The sequence below is a fragment of the Anolis sagrei genome, chromosome 13 (genome assembly GCF_037176765.1).
Source record: "Anolis sagrei isolate rAnoSag1 chromosome 13, rAnoSag1.mat, whole genome shotgun sequence".
Classification (NCBI taxonomy): Eukaryota; Metazoa; Chordata; class Lepidosauria; order Squamata; family Dactyloidae; genus Anolis; species Anolis sagrei.
The window spans coordinates 18,488,662-18,501,161 of record NC_090033.1 but is presented as its reverse complement, the minus strand read 5'-3'; the positions used below and the strand labels follow the sequence as shown (position 1 = coordinate 18,501,161).

The following is a 12,500-nucleotide window of genomic DNA, read 5'->3' as shown; positions in this document are numbered from 1 at the left end:
ATCCATCCACCTATCTATCCATCCATCCATCCATCAATTCATCTATTTGTTCATCCATCTATCACCCAGATATCTATCCATCCATCCATTTGTCCATTCTATCCATTCATTCATCCATCTACCCATTCACCCTTCCATCTATCTGTCACCCAAATATCTGTCTATCGATCTATCGATCAGTCATTCTTCTATCTATCTATCCATCCATCCATCAATTCATTCATCCATCCATCCATCCACCTATCTATCAATTCATCCATTCTATCCATCCATCCATCAATTCATCTATTTGTTCATCCATCTATCCATCTATCACCCAGATATCCATCCATCCATTTGTCCATTTGTCCATTCTATCCATTCATCCATCCATCCATCCATCTATCAATTCACCCATCCATCTATCCATCTATCTATCACCCAGATATCTATCTATCCATCTATCCATCCATCCATCTATCTATCCATTTGTCCATTCTATCATTGCATTCATTCATTCATCCATCCATCCATCTATCCATCTATCTGTCACACAAATATCTATCTGTCTGTCTATCTATCTATCTATTCTATTCTATCTATCTATCTATCTATCTATCTATCTATCAATTCATCCATCCGTCTGACTGTCTATCAATCCAACATTCCTATCAGTCTAGCCAGGAGCCCCCGATGGCGCCATGGGTTCAACCCTTGTGCCAGCAGGACTGCTGACCAATATGTCAGCGGTTCGAATCTGGGGAAGAGAGGGCCGAGCTCCCTCTGTCAGCTCCAGCTCCCCATGAGGGGACATGAGAGAAGGCTGGTCAAACATCAGACATCTGGGCTACGTCTCCTGGGCAACGTCCTTGCAGACGGCCGATTCTCTCACACCAGGAGCGACTTGCAGTTTCTGAATGGTGTGCTCGCCTTGCAGTGGGCCGAGAAGCACAAGCAGTGCAACCGGCTGAAGCTCAGCGACATGTTGGTGAAGCCCCACCAGCGCCTGACCAAGTACCCGCTGCTCCTCAAGTCCGTGCTGAAGAAGACGGAGGAGCCTCGCACCCGGGAAGCCATCGTCACCATGGTAATCTATATTATATATTATATATATATATATATAATATTATATTATATTATAATATATTATTATTGTTATTATATATACAATATTATTATTGTATTATTATTGCATTGGGATTTCAAAGGGGAAGGGGGACTGTATTTCATCGCATAATAGTCGCACCCCCATTTGAGCCTGAATCCCCTCCTTCCCAATTGTATTTTATGACTATGTATTTCTTTGTTTGTTATTATTGTGTTATTATTGCATTGGGATTTCAAAGGGGAAGGGGGACTGTATTTCATCGCATAATAGTCGCACCCCCATTTGAGCCTGATTCCCCTCCTTCCCAATTCTATTTTATGACTATGTATTTCTTTGTTATTATTGTATTATTATTGCGTTGGGATTTCAAAGGGGAAGGGGGACTGCATTTCACCACATAATAGTCGCACCCCCATTTGAGCCTGATTCCCCTCCTTCCCAATTGTATTTTATAACTATGTATTTATTTGTTTGTTATTATTGTATTATTATTGCATCGGGATTTCAAAGGGGAATGGGGGCTGTATTTCATCACATAATAGTCGCACCCCCATTTGAGCCTGATTCCCCTCCTTCCCAGATGTATTTTATGACTATTTCTTTGTTTGTTATTATTGTATTATTATTGCATTGGGATTTCAAAGGGGAAGGGGGACTGTATTTCATCACATAATGGTTGCACCCCCATTTGAGCCTGATTCCCCTCCTTCCCAATTGTATTTTATGACAATGTATTTCTTTGTTTGTTATTATTGTATTATTATTACATTGGGATTTCAAAGGGGAAGGGGGACTGTATTTCATCACATAATAGTCGCACCCCCATTTGAGCCTGATTCCCCTCCTTCCCAATTGTATTTTATGACTATGTATTTCTTTGTTATTATTGTATTAATATTGCGTTGGGATTTCAAAGGGGAAGGGGGACTGGATTTCATCACATAATAGTCGCACCCCCATTTGAGCCTCATTCCCCTCCTTTCCAATTGTATTTTTTGACTATGTATTTCTTTGTTTGTTATTATTGTATTATTATTGCATTGGGATTTCAAAGGGGAAGGGGGACTGTATGTCATCGCATAATAGTCGCACCCCCATTTGAGCCTGATTCCCCTCCTTCCCAATTGTATTTTATGACTATGTTTTTCTTTGGTTGTTATTATTGTATTATTATTGCATTGGGATTTCAAAGGGGAAGGGGGACTGTATTTCATCACATAATGGTCGCACCCCCATTTGAGCCTGATTCCCCTCCTTCCCAATTGTATTTTATGACGATGTATTTCTTTGTTTGTTATTATTGTATTATTATTGCGTTGGGATTTCAAAGGGGAAGGGGGACTGTATTTCATCGCATAATAGTCGCACCCCCATTTGAGCCTGATTCCCCTCCTTCCCAATTGTATTTTATGACTATGTATTTCTTTGTTTATTATTATTGTATTATTATTGCATTGGGATTTCAAAGGGGAAGGGGGTCTGTATTTCATCACATAATAGTCGCACCCCCATTTGAGCCTGATTCGCCTCCTTCCCAATTGTATTTTATGACGATGTATTTCTTTGTTTGTTATTATTGTGTTATTATTGCATTGGGATTTCAAAGGGGAAGGGGGACTGTTTTTCATCATATAATAGTCGCACCCCCATTTGAGCCTGATTCCCCTCCTTCCCAATTATATTTTATCACATTTTATTTTATGACTATATTTTATGACTGTTTTTCATCACATAATAGTCGCACCCCCCATTTGAGCCTGATTCCCCTCCCAATGCAATAATATTATTGTATTATTATTGCATTGGGATTTCAGAGGTGAAGGGGGATGGTATTTCATCACATAATGGTTGCACCCCCATTTGAGCCTGATTCCCCTCCTTCCCTTACTTCTAAGGCAGCTCTGACCCTTCTCCCCCCAGATCAACTCGGTGGAGCGCTTCATCAACCACGTCAACTCGCGCATGCGCCAGCGGCAGGAGCAGCAGCGCCTGGCCTCCATCGTGAGCCGGATCGACGCCTACGAAGCCGTGGAAGGCAGCAACGACGAAGTGGACAAAGTGGGTGCCAAAGAGGATTTGGGTGGGCGTTTTGGGGGCGCTTCCCATTTGGGTTGATTGTTTTCCTCCTCTTCCTCCTCTTTCACAGATCCTGAAGGAGTTCCTGCGGTTGGACCTGATGGCCCCGATCCCCGGGACGTCCTTGGAGGAGACCCGGCAGCTCTTGCTGGAAGGCAGCCTGAAGATGAAGGAGGGGAAAGACAGCAAGGTCGGCATCGGGATTTCAAAGGGGAAGGGGGACTGTATTTCACCGCATAATAGTCGCACCCACATTTGAGCCTGATTCCCCTCCTTCCCTCCCTTCCAAGTCAGTTTGAGGCCCTCCTTAAGGCCCTCCCCTGAAAGACAGCAAGGTTGGCACTTGGATTTCAAAGGGGAAGGGGGACTGTATTTCACCGCATAATAGTCGCATCCCCCATTTGAGCCTGATTCCCCTCCTTCCCTTCCTTCCAAGGCAGTTTAAGGCCCTCCTTAAGGACCTCCCCTGAAAGACAGCAAGGTCGGCACCTGGATTTCAAAGGGGACTGTATTTCATTGCAAAATAGTCGCACCCCCCATTTGAGCCTGATTCCCCTCCTTCCCTCCCTTCCAAGTCAGTTTGAGGCCCTCCTTAAGGCCCTCCCCTGAAAGACAGCAAGGTCGGCACTTGGATTTCAAAGGGGAAGGGGGACTGTATTTCATCGTATAATAGTCGCACCCCCATTTGAGCCAGATTTCCCCCCTTCCCTTCCTTCCAAGGCAGTTTAAGGCCTCTTTAAGGCCCTCCCCTGAAAGACAGCAAGGTCGGCACTTGGATTTCAAAGGGGAAGGGGGACTGTATTTCATCGCATAATAGTCGCACCCCCATTTGAGCCTGATTCCCCTCCTTCCCTTCCTTCCAAGGCAGTTTTAGGCCCTCCTTAAGGCCCTCCCCTGAAAGACAGCAAGGTCGGCATCTGGATTTCAAGGGGGAAGGGGGACTGTATTTCATTGCATAATAGTCGCACCCCCATTTGAGCCTGATTCCCCTCCTTCTCTGCATTCCAAGGCAGTTTAAGGCCCTCCTTAAGGCCCTCCCCTGAAAGGCAGAATGTTCGGCATCGGGATTTCAAAGGGGAAGGGGGACTGTATTTCATCGCATAATGGTCACACCCCCATTTCGGCCTGATTCCCCTCCTTCCCTGCCTTTCAAGAGCTCCACTCTTCTCTCTCCCCTCCTTCCTTCCTTCTCTGAAGACAATACAGTTTAAGAACTATGACATTGGGGTCTCTGGAGCTCCACTCTTCTCTCTTCCTTTCACCAGGGGGTTGCGACTATTATACAAGGAATTGATGCGAAGCTGCCCCAACTGACAAATATACTGTATTTCATTCCATAATAGTCACACTTTTTGCCTTAAAAGGGGGGGGGGGTGACTATTACATGAGGAAAACCTTTCTTCCTTCTTTCACCGGGGGGGGGGGGGGGGTATGACTATTACACGAGGAATTGATGCGAAGCTGCCCCAACTGACAAATATACTGTATTTCATCCCATAATAGTCACACTATTATGGGATGGGGGGGTGGTGCAACTATTACATAAGGAAAAAGTGAGGAAAACTCCATTTTATAATTCTCAAACTGTAAAGTGGAGTTTTCCTCATGTAATAGTCGCGTACTCCCTTTTATGGAAAAAAGTGTGACTATTATGGGATGAAAAATAGTATATATGTTAGTTCGGGCAGCTTCGCATCAATGTCAAGGCACTGAGGTTGGGAAGCCTCTTCCTTTGTCAGAAGCTGCCCCAACAGACAAATATACTGTATTTCATCCCATAATAGTCACACTTTTTCCATAAAAAGGGGGGGGGGTACGACTATTACATGAGGAAAACATGAGTAAAACTCCATTTTATAATTCTCAAACTGCAAAATGGAGTTTTTCTCGTGTAATAGTCGCACCCCCTCTTTCCTTCCTTCCTTTTCCGTTTCCTGACTATTACATGTGGAAAACATGAGGAAAACTCCATTTTATAATTCTCAAACTGTAAAATTGAGTTTTCCTCGTGTAATAGTCGCACCCCCCCCCCCTTTTATGGAAAAAGTGTGACTATTATGGGATGAAATGCAGTATATTTGTCAGTTGGGGCAGCTTCACATCAATGTCAAGCCTCTTCTTTCCTCTTCCTGCAGATGGACGTCTACTGCTTCCTCTTCACGGACCTCTTCCTCATCACGAAGCCGGTCAAGAAGGCCGAGCGCACCAAGGTCATCCGGCCGCCCCTCCTGCTGGACAAGGCCGTCTGCCGAGCCCTCAAGGACCCCGGTGAGCCCCTGAGCATGGGCAGAGTGCACTCCTGGGGAAAGGGAAACCGGAAAGGAAGGAAGGAAGGAAGGAAAGAGGGGGTGCGACTATTACATGAGGAAAACTCGATTTTACAGTTTGAGAATTATAAAATTGAGTTTTCCTCATGTTTTCCTCATGTAATAGTCGGGAAACGGGAAAGGAAGGAAAGGGGGTGCGACTATTACATGAGGAAAACTCTATTTTACAGTTTGAGAATTGTAAAATGGAGTTTTTCTCATGTTTTCCCCATGTAATAGTCGGAAAACGAGAAAGGAAGGAAGGAAAGAGGGGGGTGCGACTATTACATGAGGAAAACTCCATTTTACAGCTTCAGAATTATAAAATGGAGTTTTCCTCATGTTTTCCCCATGTAATAGTCGGGAAATGGGAAAGGAAGGAAAGGGGGTGCGACTATTACATGAGGAAAACTCTATTTTACAGTTTGAGAATTGTAAAATGGAGTTTTCCTCATGTTTTCCCCATGTAATAGTCGGGAAACGGGAAAGGAAGGAAGGAAAGAGGGGGGTGCGACTATAACACGAGGAAAACTCAATTTTACAGTTTGAGAATTATAAAATGGAGTTTTCCTCATGTAATAGTCGCGCCCCCCTTTTTATGGTCTTGAAGAAAGGAAGGAGAGAGGGAGAGAAAGGAAGAAAACTGGAATAAAGGATAGAGAGAAGGATGAAAGGATGGAAGGTAAGTTGAAAGAAGGAGGGAAGGAGAAAGAAGGAGAAGGAGGAGAGGAAGAAAAAGATGTAGGAGGCGAGAAGGAGGGAAGATAAATTGGAGGAAGAAGGTAAAGGAAGAATAAATGAAGGGGAGAGAGAGAAAGGAGAATAAAGAATGAAGGATGGAAGGAAAGTTGAAAGAAGGAAGGAGAGGAAGAAAAAAAGGATGCAGAATGAATAAAGGATGGAAGGAGGGAAGGAAGGAAGGTAAATTGAAGGGAGAGAAAGGGGAATAAAGGAAGGATGGGAGGTAAGTTGAAGGGAAGGAGAGAAGGAAGAAGGGGGAAAGGATGAATGTGGGAAGAGAAAGGAAAGGTAAAAGAGGAGGGAGAGAAAAGAAAGAGAGAAGGAAAGGGGAGAAAGAAGGAAGGAGGGAAGGAGAGGGAGGAGAGGAAGAAAAAAGGGAAGAATGTAGAATGAATAAAGGATGGATGGATGGAAGGAGGGAAGGAAGATAAATTGAAGAAAGGAGAGGGAGAGGGGAATAAAGGGAGGGAGGGAAGGAAAAAGGGGGAAAGGAAGAATGCGGGAAGAGCAAGGGCAGGGAAAAAGAGGAGGGTGAGAAAAGAAAGAGAGAAGAAAAGAGGAGAAAGAAGGAAGGAGGGAAAAGTGAAAGTAGGTAAGTCGAAAGAAAGAAGGAGAGGGGGAAAGAAAGAAAGATAAAAAGGAAGGAAGAGAAATCGGGTGGAAAGGGGGAAGAAAAGAAAGAAAGGGAGAGAAGGAAGGAAGGTAAGTGTAAGGGAGGAAGGAGGCAAAGAAAGAATAAGGGAAGGAGGGGGAAGGAAAAGAAAGAAAGAAGGAAGGAAAGGGGAGAAAGAAGGAAGGAAGGAAAGGGGGAAAAGGGAAAGTAGGTAAGTCGAAGAAAAGAAAGAGGGGGAAAGAAAGAAAGAAAGAAAGAAAGAAAGAAAGAAAGAAAGAAAGAAAGAAAAGAGGAGAAAAAAGGAAGAGAAATTGGGAGGAAAGAGGAAAGAAAAGAAAGAGGGAGAGAAGGAAGGGGAGAAGTAGGGAAAGGAAGAATAAAGGAAGCAGGGGGAAGGAAAAGGGAGAAGGAAGGAAGGGAGGAAGGAGGGAATGGAATAAGGAAAGGAGGGAGGGAGAAAAAGGGAAATAAAGGACGGAGGGAGGGAGAGAGAAAAGAAAGAGAAGGAAAGGGGAGAAGGAAGAAAGGAAAGGGAAGGAGGGAAAGGGGGAAGGAAGGAAAGAGGGAGGGGAAAGAAAGATTTAAAAGGAGAGGGAAGGAAGGAAGCGGAATCCAGTGGAAAGGGAGAAGGAAGGAAGGAAAAAAAGAAAGGGAGAGAGAGAGAGAGGAAGGTAAGTGAAAGGAAGGAAAATACGAGGGATTACTCATCCGGGATCTGCCTCCTTCCTGGGTTTTCTTTCCAGGCTCCTTCCTGCTGATTTACCTGAACGAGTTCCGGAGCGCGGTGGGGGCCTACACCTTCCAGACCAGCGGTCAGTCCTTGTGCCGGAGTTGGGTGGACGCCCTCTGCAACGCCCAGGTGGGGGTCATTCATCCTGTACTTGGCACTATTATCCCCTAATCTACTCATTGCCCCAAGCGGCCGGGAACGGATTTCGCTTCAGCCTTGACTCTGGAAAGATGTCTTGACGCAGTTTTCAACATTGCTTCGTCTGACTACAGATTCCGTACTTGGCACTTTGATCTTCTAATCTGCTCATGATCCCAAGTGGCAAGAAACGGGTTTCCTTTCAGCCTTGACTCCGCTATCAATCTCTCTTTTCTGTTTTCTGGTCTTTCTTTTTCTTTTCTCCTTCCTTCATTTCTATTCCTCCCTTCCTCCTTCCTTCCTTCCTTCCTTTCATTCTTTCCTCTCCTTTCTGTTTTCTGTTCTTTCTTTTTCATTTCTCCTTCCTTCATTTCTATTCCCCCCCTCCCTTCCTTTCCTTTCTTTCTTCTGTCCTTTCTTTTCCTTTTCTCCTTCCTTCCTTCCTTACTTCCTTTCTTTCCTCTCCTTTCTGTTTTCTGTCCTTTCTTTTTCTTTCCTCCTTCTCTCCTTTCTATCCCTCCCTTCCTTTCCTCCCCCCTTCATGTTTTCTGTTCTTTCTTTTTCATTTCTCCTCCCTCTTTCTTTCTTTCTCTCTCTCTTTCTTCTCGCTTTCTTTCTTCTCCTCTCCTTTCTGTTTTCTGTCCTTTCATTTCCTTTTCTCCTTCCTTCTTTTCTATTCCTCCCTCCCTTCCTTTCCTTTCTTTTTTCTGTCTTCTTTTCCTTTCCTCCTTCCTTCCTTTCCTCTCCTTTCTCTTTTCTGTCCTTTCTTTTTCTTTCCTCCTTCTCTCCTTTCTATCCTTCCCTCCCTCCCTTCCCTCCCCATTTCTGTTTTCTGTTCTTTTTCATTTCTCCTCCCTCTTTCTTTCTTTCTCTCTCTCTTTCTTCTCGCTTTCTTTCTTCTCCTCTCCTTTCTGTTTTCTGTCCTTTTATTTCCCTTTCTCCTTCCTTCTATTCTATTCCTCCCTTCCTTTCCTTTCTTTTTTCTGTCATTTCTTTTCCTTTTCTCCTTTCTTTCTCCTTCTCTCCTCCTTCCTTCATTCCTCCCTTCCTATTCCTTCCTTCCTCCACTCCTTTCTGTTTTCTGTCCTTTCATTACATTTTCTCCTTCCTTCCTTTCTATTCCCCCTTCCTTCCCTTCCCTTTCCTTTTTCTGTCCTTTCTTTTCCTTTTCTCCTTTCTTTCTTTCTTTCTTTCTTTCTTTCTTTCTTTCTTTCTATCTTTTCTTTGTTTCTTTCCTTCTTTCTTTCCTTCCCCTCCCTTCTGTTTTCTGTCCTTTTCTTTTCTCCTTCCTTCCTTCCTTCCTTCCTTCCTTCCTTCCTTCCTTCCTTCCTTCCTTCCTATCTTTCCTCTCCTTTCTGTTTTCTGTCCTTTCATTTCTTTTTCTCTTCCTTCCTTCCTTCCTTTCCTCTCCTTTCTGTTTTCTGTCTTTTTCTTTTCTCCTTCCTTCCTTTCTATTCCTCCCTTCCCTCTTTTCTTCCTTCCTTCCTTCCTTCCTTCCTTTTTTCTCTCTTCTTTCTGTTTTCTGTCCTTTTGTTTCCTTCTCTCCTCCTTCCTTCCCTCCTCCCTATTCCTTCCTCCTCTCCTTTTTGTTTTCTGTCCTTTCTCTTTTCTTCTTCCTTCCTTCCTATTCCTCCCTCCCTCCTTTCCTTCCTTTTGTCTTTCCTCTCCCTTCTTTCTGTTTTCTGTCCTTTCATTTCCTTTTCTACTTCCTTCTTTTCTATTCCTCCCTCCCTCCCTTTCCTTTCTTTTCTCTGTCCTTTCTTTTTCTTTTCTTCTTTCTTTCTTTCTTTCTTTCTCTCTTTCCCTTTTGTTTTCTGTCTTTTTTCTCCTTCCTTCCTTCCTTTCTAACTTTCCTCTCCTTTCTGTTTTCTATCTTTTTCTTTTCTCCTCCCTTCCTTTCTGTTCCTCTCTTCCTTCCTTCCTTCCTTCCTTCATTTTTTCTCTCTTCTTTCTGTTTTCTGTCCTTTTGTTTCCTTCTCTCCTCCTTCCTTCCCTCCTCCCTTCCTATTCCTTCCTCCTCTCCTTTTTGTTTTCTGTCCTTTCTCTTTTCTCCTTCCTTCCTTTCTATTCCTCCCTCCTTCCCTTCCCTTCCTTTTTTCTTTCCTCTCCCTTCTTTCTGTTTTCTGTCCTTTCATTTCCTTTTCTCCTTCCTTCCTTTCTATTCCCCCCTCCTTTCCTTTCCTTTCTTTTTTTCTGTCCCTTCTTTTCCCTTTCTTCTTTCTTTCTAACTTTCCTCTCCCTTCTGTTTTCTGTCTTTTTCTGTTCTCCTCCCTTCCTTTCTATTCCTCTCTTCCATCTTTTCTTCCTTCCTTCCTTCCTTCCTTCCTTCCTTCCTTCCTTCCTTCATTTTTCTCTCTTCTTTCTGTTTTCTGTCCTTTCTTTCCTTCTCTCCTTCCTTCCTTCCTATTCCTTCCTTCCTCCTCTCCTTTTTGTTTTTTGTCATTTCTCTTTTCTCCTTCCTTTCTTTCTATTCCTTCCTTCCTTTTTCCCCCTCTCCCTTCTTTCTGTTTTCTGTCCTTCCATTTCCTTCTCTCCTTCCTTCCTTTCCTCTCCTTTCTGTTTTCTGACTTTTTCTTTTCTCCTTCCTTTCTATTCCTCCCTTCCCTCTTTCCTTCCTTCCTTTTTTCTCTCTTCTTTCTGTTTTCTGTCCTTTTGTTATTTTCTCTCCTTCCTTCCTTCCTTCCTTCCTTCCTTCCTTCTTTCTTTCTTATTCCTTCCTTCCTCCTCTCCTTTCTGTTTTCTGTCCTTTCTCTTTTCTCCTTCCTTCCTTTCTATTCCTTCCTTCCTTCCTTTTTTCTCCCTTCTTTCTGTTTTCTGTCCTTTCGTTTCCTTCTCTCCTTCCTTCCTCCTCTCCTTTCTGTCCTTTCTTTTCCTTTCCTCTGCCTTGCTTCCTTTCCTTTCCTTTCCCCCTTTTCTCTTCTCTCCTTCCTTCCCTTCTCTGTCCTTCCTCATCCTTCCTCTTGCGCTCATTCTCATCGTTCTCCTTTTTCACCCCCCTCTTTTCCTCCTTTTCCCAGCAGAACAAGCTGCAGCACTTGCGCCTGAAGGAGCACCAGCGCAGCCAGCAGTTGCAGAGCCTGGAGGAAGAGGAAGAAGAGGAGGAAGAGGAAGAGGAAGGCGAGGGGGCCGGGAGCGGGGCCTCGGGGGGCAGCTCCCCCACCCTCCTCCGCAAGAGCTCCAACAGCCTCGACTCCCAGCAAAGGTCAGCATCCGTCCCGGTTTCAAGTCCGAACTTTGCGGGAACTCTCCATGTTGTTGAACCAACTTCCTTCCTTCCTTTGCTTTTCCCTTCTTTTCTTCCTTCCCTTCTTTCCTCTTTCCCTCCTTCCTTCCTTCTTTCCTTTCTTTTTTTTCCTCCTCTTTTCTGTCTTCTGTCTTTTTCTTTTTTCCTTCCTTCATTTCTATTCCTCCCTTCCCTCTTTTCTTCCTTCCTTCCTTCCCTCTCCCTTCTTTCTTTTTTCTGTACTTTCTTTTCTCCTTCCTTCCTTTTCCTCCTTCCTTCCTTTTGTTTTTTCCTCTTTTCTTCCTTCCTGTCATTTCTTTCTCTCCAATTTTCTTCTTTTCTTCCTTTCCCCTTCTTTCCCTTTCTTCTTTTTCCTTTCTTTCCCTTCCTTCCTTTTTTCCCTCCTTTCTCCTTTTCCTTCCTTTTTTTCTATCTTTTCTTTCTCTCCATTTTTCTTCCTTTCCCTTTCTGTCATTCCTTTCCTCCTCCCTTTCCTTTTCCCTCCTTCCTTCTGTTCCTTTCTTCCTTTTCCTTTCTTTCCCTTCTTTCTTTTCCTTCCGTTCCCTTTCTGTCGTTCCTTTCTCTCTCCCTTTTCCTTTTTTCTCTTCTTTTCCTTTCTTCCTTTTCCTTTCTTCCCCTTCTCTTTCTATCGTTCCTTTCCCTCCCTTTTCCCTTCTTTTTCTTCCTTTTTTCTATCCTTCCTTTCTCTCCAATTTTCTTTCTTCCTTTTCCCTTCTTTCCCTTCTTTTCCCTTTCTGTCATTCCTTTCTCCCTCCTTTTCTCTTTTTTCCCTTCTTTCTTTTCCTTTCTTCCTTTTCCTTTCTGTCCTTCCTTCCCCTCCCTTTTCCTTTCTTTTCCTCCTTTCTTTTCTATCTTTTCTTTCTCTCCAGTTTCCTTCCTTTCTCCCTTTTCCTTTCTTTCCCTTTCTGTTGTTCCTTTCTCTCTCCCTTTTCCATTTTCCCTTCCTTCTTTTTCTTTCTTTCCCTTCCTTCCTTCTTTCTCCTTTCTGTCCTTCCTTTCCCTTCCTTTTCCTCCCTTCTTTTCTATCTTTTCTTTCTCCCCAATTTTCTTCCTTTCTTCCTTTTCTTTTCCTTCCCTTTCTGTTGTTCCTTTCTCTCTCCCTTTCCCTTCCTTCTATTCCTTTCTTCCTTTGCCTTCATTTCCCTTTCTGTCATTCCTTTCCCTCTTCCTTTTCCTTTCCTTCTTTTCCTTCTTTCCTTCCTTCCTTCCTTCTTTCTTTCTCCTTTCTATTTTCCCTTTTCCTTCCTTCTTTTCTCTTTTCTTTCTCTCCAGTTGTCTTCCTTTATTCCTTTTCTTTCCCTTTCTGTCGTTCCCTTCCCTTCCTTCTTTTCCTTCTTCCTTTTCCTTTCTGTCCTTCCTTCCCCTCTCTTTCCCCTTCCTTTCTTCCCTCTATCTCTTCCCCCTTCTCTCTCTCTCCTTCCTTCTTTTCCTTCCTTTTCCTTTCTTTTCCTTCCTTTTATCTATCTTTTCTTTCTCTCCAGTTTTCTTCCTTTTCCTTTCTTTCTCTTCCTTCTTTTCCCTTCCTTTCCCTTTCTGTCGTTCCTTTCCCTCTCCCTCTTGCTTTC

At 43.6% G+C, this 12,500-nt stretch overlaps 2 protein-coding genes across 4 annotated transcripts in view; both read left to right on the top strand.

The window, feature by feature from the left end:
- The window catches only part of LOC137097793 (guanine nucleotide exchange factor subunit RIC1-like), a gene marked incomplete at its 5' end in the record, with an annotated part of 1,213 nt that extends 499 nt beyond the window's left edge, over positions 1-714 (top strand). The window contains 2 exons of the mRNA XM_067472923.1: positions 1-4; positions 260-714. The exon at positions 1-4 is cut by the window's left edge and continues 175 nt beyond it. Coding sequence (XP_067329024.1) covers positions 1-4; positions 260-714 — 459 coding nt within the window. The remainder of the gene's footprint in view (positions 5-259) is intronic.
- PLEKHG5 (pleckstrin homology and RhoGEF domain containing G5) overlaps positions 1-12,500 on the top strand; it is a 49,244-nt gene that overhangs the window by 33,930 nt on the left and 2,814 nt on the right. For all 3 annotated transcript variants that reach the window (XM_067472848.1, XM_067472850.1, XM_067472849.1), the window contains exons 14-19: positions 917-1,066; positions 3,008-3,145; positions 3,234-3,353; positions 5,299-5,431; positions 7,567-7,682; positions 10,712-10,893. In XM_067472848.1, the coding sequence (XP_067328949.1) occupies positions 917-1,066; positions 3,008-3,145; positions 3,234-3,353; positions 5,299-5,431; positions 7,567-7,682; positions 10,712-10,893 (839 nt within the window). The remainder of the gene's footprint in view (positions 1-916; positions 1,067-3,007; positions 3,146-3,233; positions 3,354-5,298; positions 5,432-7,566; positions 7,683-10,711; positions 10,894-12,500) is intronic.